Genomic DNA, 10,550 nt, shown 5'->3' on the forward strand with positions numbered 1-10,550 from the left:
ATTTCATAAAATTTCTAACAAGGTATAGCTTGAATCAAGTGATCATCGTTAGCAAGGTCAATGGCTTCCATAAAGTCACGTTTGAGTTGCTTTGTCTGTAATGTTGGATTTTTGCCCTGTTTCTTTTCTGTTTTTCATATAGATTTTTGTGAACAAAGTAGGACTTCGATGTCTCATGATAGATGATCGGGACATTTCCTTCTATATACTTGGACTTTCATAGATTTTCTTTATGTCTTCATTTCAATGAATATCATCCATGTTTTGTGCAATTCCTGTTGTGATTTTAATTGATTACATTTCTATGAAAATGTCTTCAATCAAGTTTCTTAAGAGCATACTTGATGCTTGATGCTTTCTAGACATACTTAGAGCATATCATAAGCTTTGCAATGATGTATGGCATGCCTCATTTGAAGATCATTGACCATGTAAAAACCATGCATTAAGTCGATATACCACAACTAAAATTGTCATGCATTTTGCATCTAATGACAAGTCACATATCAATGTTAATGGATTTGTGTGACCTTTTGTACATAGATTTAGGGTTGAATGTCTAAATCAAACTTTTTCTTCACATTTAACCTTAGGTCATGTTCAAATTTCATGATTTGCATGCATTGATTAGATGATTTGGTAAGTCTGTTATCATACATCCATTTAGCTAATTGCAATTGAAATTTGTCAAGCATGACATTCTTAGTTCCAAGTCACTTTGCAATGTTAATGACTTGTGTGACTTCTTTGCATTCTTATTTAGGGTTAAATGTGTACCCAAACCTTTTTCGCATTCAACCTTATGTCATGTGCAAGTTTCACATTTTTGTACATTGTCTAGGTGGTCTTACGAACCTTTAAACATGCATTGTATTTTGTCTTGTTTGTGACTTGAATTTGCTAGATTTATGTTCATGTCCGATGCCTATGTCATTTCTATGTGTTGTCTTAGTCATATAAGATGAGGCAAGGGATCCTTATTTCTTAGATTAGGTTTCAATTAGGACCTTAGTGTAAAGATGGTGGAGGTCGATGTCCATTCCGACCGTTGTCATGTACTATTTGTTTTCCCCGACATATGTCTCGGGTTCCATGTATTGTATAAAACCGGACAAGTTGTGGGTTTCCTTTCTTTCCCAATTTTTTTCTTTTTTTATATTTTTAGAATTACATGATTATGTTTAACTGCTTTTTCTTGATTGCTTATTTCATGTCTTGCAATTTAATTTTCATTTATTGTTTTCCTTTCATTTCTTAGGAATAGAATAGAATAGGATAGAATGAAAGTAATCCACCACGCATGATCACTTAGTCTAGAATAACGATCCTGAAAATATAAAAAGAAACGCATGGACATGTTAGGAAAAAACACAACATACTATTTAGATATCGAAATGGCGTTAATAGAAATATTAGCGTAACCCAAGTCCCCAAACCTAGATATCCGGTTGCGTAGGAATCGAGGAGGAATCAAGGAAACTCTCCCGATCCTCGATTGGGTTTCTAGCCTACCCCCAAAATGAGGCTAGTGGCGACTCATGTATATTTTTAGGTTGTTAAACACCTAGATCGTATAAATAAATCCGCTTTCGCGCGGGGTACGAGCTTGGGAGAGCTCGCGATCTTGAGATCAAGTACTCCTAAACCCAACCTTTCCCACCTTGGACTTTTCGAGGGGCGGCGAGATTGGGTCGCGACAGCGATGGATGATGAAATTAATTCCATTGAAAGAAATGATACTTGGGAGTTATCCGATCTTCCGGATGGACAAAAAACCATTGGTGTAAAGTGGGTCTTTAAAACAAAACTGAAAGAAAATGGTGAAGTTGACAAATACAAAGCACGTTTAGTAGCCAAGGGATATAAGCAGCAATATGAGATCGACTATACAAAGGTTTTTTCTCCAGTTGCGAGACATGACACGATCAGATTGGTGGTTGCATTGGCAGCACAGAATTCTTGGCCTATTTTCCAACTAGATGTCAAATCGGCATTCTTGCATGGATACTTTGAGGAACAGGTATTTGTCGAGCAACCCCCTGGTTTTGTCAAGATTGGAAATGAACATAAAATTTATAGATTGAAGAAAGCTCTTTACAGGCTAAAACAAGCCTCTCGGGCTTGGTATAGTCGTATTGAAACTTATTTTCTTAAAGTTAGTTTTTCAAAATGTCCTTATGAGCATACGTTTTTTGTCAAGATTGGAGATAAAGGGAAAATGCTTATTGTTTGCTTGTATGTTGACGATTTTATATTTACTGGAAATTGTGATGGCATGTTTGAAGAATTCAAGAAATCTATGATGGATGAGTTTGAAATGTCTGATCTTGGTATGATGCATTACTTCCTTGGCATAGAAGTAGTACAATCGGATGATGGAATCTTTATTTCTCAAAAGAAATATGTGGGAGAAATTTTGGACAGGTTTCAAATGAAGGATTGTAATCCTGTAAACACTCCAGTTGAGTTTGGCTTAAAGTTATATGAAGATCATGAAGGGAGGAAGGTTGACAGCACACTTTATAAACAAATTGTGGGCAGTTTGATGTATTTAACTGCAACAAGACCAGACATAATGTATTCTATGAGTTTAATCAGTAGATATATGGAGAATCCTACACAAATGCATTTGTTAGCTGCCAAGAGAATCCTTCGTTACTTGCAAGGAACTAGAGACTTTGGGCTATTTTACAAGAAGGGTGAAAAGTCTGATTTGTTGGGATTTACTGATAGTGACTATGCAGAAGATCAAGATGATAGTGCAAGAAGCAACAAATTGTCACATTGTCAAGTACAGAAGCTGAATTTGTTGCTGCAACAGCTAGTGCTTGTTAAGCTATTTGGCTAAGGAGAATTCTTGAGGAGCTACAATTCAAGCAACTGGGACCTACTAAAAAATTTTTATGACAATAACTCAGCAATAAAACTCTCCAAGAATCCAGTGTTACATGGAAGAAACAAGTACATTGATGTGAAGTTTTATTTCTTGAGAGATCTTAGTAATGATGGAACAATTGATCTAATCTACTGCAGGAGTGAAGATCAAGTTGCTAATATATTCACCAAGGCCCTCAAGATGGAGTCATTTGTGAAGCTCAGAAGGTTATTAGGTGTTTGTACGGTGAAAAAAATCAAGACTTTAAACTGAATGTTAGCAAACATCAGTTTAAGGGAGGGATTGTTGATAAAATAGTTATTTTCTTTTTCACATGTTGCTGATTTGGTTTTTTAGTTATTAGAGTTAGTGGAGTCATGTGTGTTGGTTATCCTAGTTTTTAGGTGTTAGTGGGGCAAGTGTTTTATGGAGAACATGGGTAGTTATGTTGTGTTTTACGTTATGTATTTTGTCTTTTGTAAAAGACTTGGTTGCTTTGTACGTAAGATGAAGTTTCAGCCTCATCTCTCCTCCTTTTAGCAATTTAACAGTCCCCATACCAAAATTTGGACAGAGAGCGATTGAAGAGATAAAGGCGATTGAAGTAGTAGTCACACATGATGTAAGCAGCAAAGGCCCCCCTCGTCGATGGCAACTTCAACCACCGCCTCTCCCTCCACGGCGGAGTGAAATTCTTTTGTCCATCAACTTTTCATTTCTGTATTATCAAAAAATGTGTCAGGGCTTATTGAATTTGCTATGAGAAATGTAGATTGCAAAGTAATTCAATTTACTGCCTTTTTTTCCCAACAATTGCAAAATGTATTCGTTATCTAGATCTTTATAGCTGTGGTTAAGGTCATGTTAACATATTCCTCGAGGGTATTTGTCAAGCATTTTTTTTGTCAAAAAAAAAAAAAGAGTTTAGGAGAAGGAGAGGTTACCTCGTGCTAAGGCATGGTTTTATAGTGGATTATGGGACTTTTGGTGGCGGAATTCAAACCTGACACGATGCATAGAAAGTTCAAACTTTATCAGCCAAGCCAACTCAGGCTTGTCAAGCTTATTTAATGAAAAAAAGTCTACTTTTGTTCAATACATTGATTATAAATTATAATTGTGGCGAGAAAAATATTTAACAATCCCAATTCTGTTCAATCTGACTAAGGGCATCTTCCGAAAGGCCGGCCACCCGGAGAGGATTCCTCCTCTCTGGACCCTTCATCTGGCTGAACCTTCCTCGGAATGCTTTTCTTGCATGGACCAGGGGCCGACTTCACAGCCATCCAGGCTGCCGCCCTTAGCCCACTAGGGGCGTGGCCGGGTAGGCAATGGGGAGGGAATTTTTTTTTAGCCCCCCACCTACCTCTATCCCATCTTTCCGGGAAGTCAAGATCTTTTTAAGGTGAGATCTAACACTTGTGTGAAGGTTTTTAGAAGATCCTACAACTTCAAGTAGTTTAAGGACTTGCTTAGGTCCACACTTTTGTTCAATACGTTGATTATAAATTATAATTGTGGCGAGAAAAATATTTAATGGTCCCAATTCTGTTCAATCTGACTAAGGGCATCTTCCGAAAGGAGAAAATCTCTCTCGCCATTGCTATTTAGTTTTATTAGTAGACTTGATTGCAAATCTAGCTTGATGCAAACTTTTGCGAGGTAGAAAGAGCTTGAAGGTCTACTTTTTTTTCTTTTTCTTTTTTTTGTGGATCAAGAAGGATGCGTTTGGTCATTATTCGATTCCGAGAATAATTTTTCCTCATAAATGGATTTTTTTTTTGTTAGTGAATGAGTTTCTAAGCATTCAAAAGGCATTTGGTAATTACACAAAAAAATTCAAAAATAAAAATGTGTTTAATACGACTATTAAAATTTTGTTCGATTTAGAATTTCTTATAATTTTTAAATAATTTATTACTTTTTTTCTTTTCTTTTTTTCCTTTTCTTCTTCTTTTTTTCGTCGATCACGGGCCTTGGTCATGGTCAACAACTGGCCAAATCTAGCAAGGCCAAGCTCGTCAATCACCACCCATTGTCACGGCCGGCGACCAACTAAGGAAAAAGAAGAAAAATGAAAATGAGTAAAGAAAAATAAATAGAAAGGAAAAATTTTAATTATGAAATTATTATCAAGAACAAAGAAACAATTTTGTTTTTATGTATTTATTTATTCTGTTTCAAATCTATTATCAAGAACAAAAATGTTACCAAATGAATTTTTATTTTTATTTTCTGACAAAAAAAAAGGGTATTATTCGTGCATTACCAAACAATTGGCGATAAAGTCACAAAAGCCCGACGAGGCCCAACTGGGTAAAAACCAAGTTCGCTCGACCAAAATAAAGTAACCTATCCTTTCACATTGATGGGCAGACGCTGACAAATTAGGCTGGGGCCCTCTCAAATGATCCTCTCCGTTGGATGGCCATTCACTACCAAACGTGCTGCCATGATGACCATGATGGCTGCTGAAAACGTTGGTCTTGTCTGCGGATTTCTAGGTTTTGGAAGTGATACAGCAAGCCCGGAACACAAAACAACGTGCTGCCGTTGGGAAAGCAAGAGAACCAGCCGCGCCAACCCTCGCCCCCTCTTCAAATCAAGCGCGCCTCTTCTGGCCAATTGGCTTTGACTTTTCTCTATTCATTTCTATAAACGTAAAACGATTTCCATTTGCTTTCTGGGCTTTGTTAATTATTTTTTAGGCCGCTGTAATTTCACGGGGAAACACTTTCTAAGTACCCGTCGACCAGATTATTATAAAAACAAGGGAGGAAAGGGTCTGTCTGTCCTCCCAAAACGACGGCCTGCACTGCACTTCCCTGATGTAAAGCAATTTAGAGACTATTTCTTCCTCTTAGAGAAAATAAATATACAAAGAGGATTTTGAGGGTATTAGACGAGCGAACACCAACACATTAAAATAAGAAATGCAGTTTAATGGATTTGCTAGAGGTTATTCGGTACGTTGGCTTTTGCTTTCTCTATACATTTCTATAAATGTACAATGATCTTAATTTAGTTTCAGGGCTTTGTTAAGAAGGCTAATTAAAGACAATATTGTCTTTTTTAGGCTACTGATTTCTCTCACGTGGAAACACTGTCTAAGTACCCGTCAGCCAGAATACTATAAAAACAGGGGAGAAAAGGATCTGCACAACCCTGCATTGCTCTGCGCACGCTCGCCCTCCCAACCTCCAAAACCCAAAACCTCTTCCCTCTCCGCCGCCGCGCCGCCGCCGCCGCCGGAGACCTGTCCTACCGTCGAAGCGAGACCCGACCACCCAACCCATTTCCCTTCATTCCTCCCCCCTTGAGTAAAGAAGGAACCTTGCGAGATCTCTGAATCTCAGAAGCTACTTTCTACTTGGGCGCACATCCGCAATGGCCGCGCTGACTCGCATCACCCACAAAGCCCACCTCCCGTTCCCCGCCGCCACGGCCGCCGGCGGCGGCAGGAGGCCGCGCGCCGCCAGGATCCGCATGTCCCTCCAGGAGAACGGCCCCTCCCTCGCCGTCGTCGGCGTCACCGGCGCCGTCGGCCAGGAGTTCCTCTCCGTCCTCTCCGACCGCGACTTCCCCTACCGCTCCATCAAGATGCTCGCCTCCAAGCGCTCCGCGGGCAAGCGAATGACCTTCGAGGACCGGGACTACGTCGTCGAGGAGCTCACAGCTGACAGCTTTGAGGGCGTTGACATCGCTCTGTTCAGCGCTGGCGGGTCGATAAGCAAGGAGTTGGGGCCCATCGCCGTCGAGAAGGGGACGATCGTGGTGGACAACAGCTCGGCCTTCAGGATGGTCGAGGGCGTGCCTTTGGTCATACCCGAGGTGAATCCTGAAGCCATGGAGGGTGTTAGGCTCGGGACGGGAAAGGGGGCTCTCATTGCGAACCCCAATTGCTCGACCATCATTTGCTTGATGGCTGCCACACCGCTGCATCGACGCGCCAAGGTGAGGCAAAAGTCTTGTTTTGAATTTGATTGTGGTGTGTCCGTGTGTCTGTATTTGATGGGACGTGTCACCTGAAAAGTTTTGATCTTCTGCATTGTTTTTGAGTTCTAGGTGTTCAGGAAGTTGTGGTTTGCATTGTGAGGGTACTGCATTTGGTGTCTCGATACACGTTTTCTTTCCGTGAGGCAGAGTAGATGTGTGCGAATGGCCTTGTGTCTTTGTAGACAGGAATGGAGGAGCTCTCAGTGAGGAAATCAATGGGTATATGAAAGTTGAATTTGATGTGATGGAGTTGTTATAAGTCTTGTTAGCATCGATAATCTCAAATGGATGTTTAATAGTTAAGACGAAGCATTGATAAAATCTGCTCTTCGTGTGCTAATGTCCCCTTTACAATTGAAGGGAACATGGCATAAATACTAAATTTCTGCTCATGCCTTGAGGTTTGTATAGCAGCATATCCCTAATTATCAGGTTTTGCCTAGAAGGGCAATCAGACTGACCCTGTTTGTGACCTGTTGCAGGTGGTTCGCATGGTTGTTAGCACTTATCAAGCAGCAAGTGGTGCTGGAGCTGCTGCAATGGAAGAGCTTGAGCTTCAGACTCGTGAGGTCATCTGTTTTTATTGGAACCGCTCTCATTGCAGAGCATCAAATTTACCCATGTCCTCTGGGAATTTACCCTCTCTCGTTCTGTCAGCAGGTTCTTGAAGGGAAGCCACCAACTTGTAATATCTTTAAGTTACAGGTTCATTTACAACATGTTTTCTATTCTTGGAACTCTTTTGTACTCCATTTGGTTGCTGGGATCATTTAATTAAGAGCTGTTTCTCCATTTTGTAGTATGCCTTCAATTTGTTCTCTCACAATGCTCCTGTTCTCTCGAATGGGTACAATGAAGAGGAAATGAAACTAGTGAAGGAAACTAGAAAAATCTGGGTAAGTGCATGACCCGATCCTTTTGTAGTTATTTTCTTTGATAGTATATATTTATGGTACTCTTCATTGTAGTCCACATTTGAATATGCCATTGAGAATGGCATTCACTTCATTCTAACATTTCTTCATGCCAATTACCTTGTAGAATGACACAAATGTCAAAGTGACTGCTACTTGCATACGAGTTCCTGTCATGCGCGCTCACGCTGAGAGCGTTAATCTCCAGTTTGAGAATCCACTAGATGAGGTAAGTTTCCTATTCAGAGTAGTGCTGTGGCGTTTTGTTTAACTACTTAGTCCAATGTATCGTGTCCATGTTCGGCACAATGCAGCATATGTTTGGCTTTCCAAGGCTGGGCTTATTATATTGGTCATCTCTATGTTATGACTAAAGGTTCTTGTCACCTATTCTGTTGATGGAAGCTATCTAAGAAAATTAACTGTTGGACTGTTAACTTCTTATTAAGCTTCTTGTCCTTGACATGGAAGGTCTGCACGCATTATTTAGATTATTTAAAGTGAAGTAGAGGAGGCGATATATCCTAATAAGTTAACATACATGTGCATTTGTCTTGTTCTTTTGCTCTATGACAGGATCTTGCTTTTACATCTGATATCAAGGCCAGAGATTTGATTCAAGATGTCTGATTAAGCCAATTAAACAAAATTACCACTATCTTCACTCCATTTTTACCTCGTCATCTAGAAGTTAAGAACCGGTCGTTAAGAATATGCAGTTTGTGACCTGAGGAATTTCAACTTAAGGGGATCATATCAGTATTGAAAATAACACATAAGTTAGCATAGTAATTTTCCTACATTGCAGGGCTTCCAGAATCAGTTATGTATATTCTTCAAAATATGTTACTTTTAGATTCTTCTTTCCATTTGAGTCATGGATCTCTTATGGCTTATTGATACTGATGGAGGATCTGCATATTAATGAACATTTCATGGTTTATAGGAAGTATACTCATGAATGACTTGATTGTGTTCATTTTTGCTAAAGCTGTTTTGGCACATTCAAAAAGAAACATTGGATCAAGTGCATCCTAATAGTAAGGTTTCCTTACATGTGTACCTATAATATACTTTCAAGTCAGGATTTTGCCACATCAGTTAAAATTCGCATATTAGCTGTACTTGAGAATGTTTTGGGTGAGTTCTGGTCACACGCGGCAGTAATTCAGCATTTTCTACTGTGACAGATAAGCACTAAGTTGGGTTTATGCTATAAAGCAAATCTTGTGACAGCTTGATAACTAATTCCAGTTTGCAAATTTTCAATTGTCTCCTTGACTCTCACTGAAGCTGAACTATGCACATTCTCTGTCCTTTGGTCACAAACATATTAAGTAAGCATATATTGTGTGTTCATGGCTTCTCCCTGTAAAATGGGGAGCTAGATTTCAAGGTTGAATCAGGAGTTCTTATGACATTCCAACTCATTCTGGTAAACGAGGTTATGCAGAAATTGGACACTAACCTCTTCCATAGTTTTTGGGGAGTTTCTTGAGCTGACTTAAGTCTTTTGTGGTCTTTTTTTTTTTCACGCAGGAGACTGCGAAGGATATACTCAAGAATGCTCCTGGTGTTGTGGTTATCGATGATAGGGCAGCCAATCACTTCCCTACACCATTGGAGGTGTCAAATAAGGATGATGTAGCGGTTGGGAGGATACGTCGTGATGTTTCACAAGATGGGAATTATGGGTGAGTTGGTTTTGTGTCAATTACTCTTTTGTGCATTCATCTCATTTTTGTTGTTATAACGACTTTCTTGGAGTTGATTTGTCAACTGTGGAACTCTGTACAGATTGGATATCTTTGTCTGCGGTGATCAAATACGCAAGGGAGCAGCACTCAATGCTGTTCAAATTGCTGAGATGCTCTTATAATTTGGAATTTCTTCATGATAGCGAGGCTTTAGATCTTAGCTTTTCCAGTACTCAGGTGGAGATTTTTCCTTGTGATATGTCACCGTTGTAAGAGTGCTGTTCATTCTTAGTTTGGAGTAGAATAAGCTGGAGTAGGAGTTTGATTTTGCCCAGCACGAACAGATAGGCTCATTAGATCATATTTAAAAACTCCCTTTGGGATTTTTTGCTATGACTGGCCTGATTGTTTATTTGGAATTTGTTTACCTTGAGTTCGAAAAGCTGTATTTTGTCATTCACATGTCGGCTGCATTCTCCTAACGAGCACCTCGTTCTTGATAATCAACAACCTTCTTGTTCCTTCTTTCGTCCTCTTTCAGCCCTATCTAGTTGTCATCTGGAGTATTCATACATTGACAAGCATACGTGGGTGTGTTTTACCCGGGTATTATGAATCTTTGTATTTTTTGGGCAATTTATTCTACCGCATCGATTTCAAGGTTAGAGTACTACATGCCTACCCTTATTAGCCATTAGTGACAATGATACAGTCACAAGAGACATGAACTTACGAGTCCCCCCGAGTGAAATCATTTTCCGTCATTTGTTAATTTGGGGATAGGGTTGGCGATTTAGAACACAAGGTGAAATATGATCACATAAGATTCACAGTTTCGGACACAATGTCAAAGATGCTCATATATGGTTCAAGGACAAGACAATTTACTGAGGTAAATGTGATTCCAGCAAGATTAGGAATGGTTCCTCCTGAAAGGTTGGAGATAATGTGATGCCAAGGCAAAATGGATTGAATCAGCGATGGATTTTCTACGAAGAAATGCCAAAAGTATCTAAAATTAGATTCATAAAAAACACGATCACAGCTAAATCAAACGACCTATTCCAC

General features: G+C 39.6%; 1 protein-coding gene across 1 annotated transcript; it reads left to right on the forward strand.

Moving 5' to 3' along the window:
• Nucleotides 1–6,023: 6,023 nt before the first annotated feature.
• On the forward strand, nt 6,024–10,004 carry LOC104433627 (aspartate-semialdehyde dehydrogenase). Its single transcript, XM_010046436.3, has 7 exons — nt 6,024–6,829; nt 7,354–7,440; nt 7,532–7,576; nt 7,672–7,767; nt 7,913–8,014; nt 9,325–9,479; nt 9,583–10,004. The coding sequence occupies exons 1-7, from the start codon at nt 6,263–6,265 to the stop codon at nt 9,662–9,664; spliced, it is 1,134 nt and encodes a 377-aa protein (XP_010044738.1). The 5' UTR covers nt 6,024–6,262; the 3' UTR covers nt 9,665–10,004.
• Nucleotides 10,005–10,550: the final 546 nt, after the last annotated feature.

The sequence above is a fragment of the Eucalyptus grandis genome, chromosome 2 (genome assembly GCF_016545825.1).
Source record: "Eucalyptus grandis isolate ANBG69807.140 chromosome 2, ASM1654582v1, whole genome shotgun sequence".
NCBI lineage: Eukaryota > Viridiplantae > Streptophyta > Magnoliopsida > Myrtales > Myrtaceae > Eucalyptus > Eucalyptus grandis.

Bases quoted from the DNA above. Each gene is read 5' to 3' on its own strand.
- LOC104433627 (XM_010046436.3), top strand. From the start codon at position 6,263: ATGGCCGCGCTGACTCGCATCACCCACAAAGCCCACCTCCCGTTCCCC. The intron at 7,577-7,671 runs GTTCATTTACAA...TCCATTTTGTAG, and splicing joins GTAATATCTTTAAGTTACAG to TATGCCTTCAATTTGTTCTC. The intron at 9,480-9,582 runs GTGAGTTGGTTT...AACTCTGTACAG, and splicing joins TCACAAGATGGGAATTATGG to ATTGGATATCTTTGTCTGCG.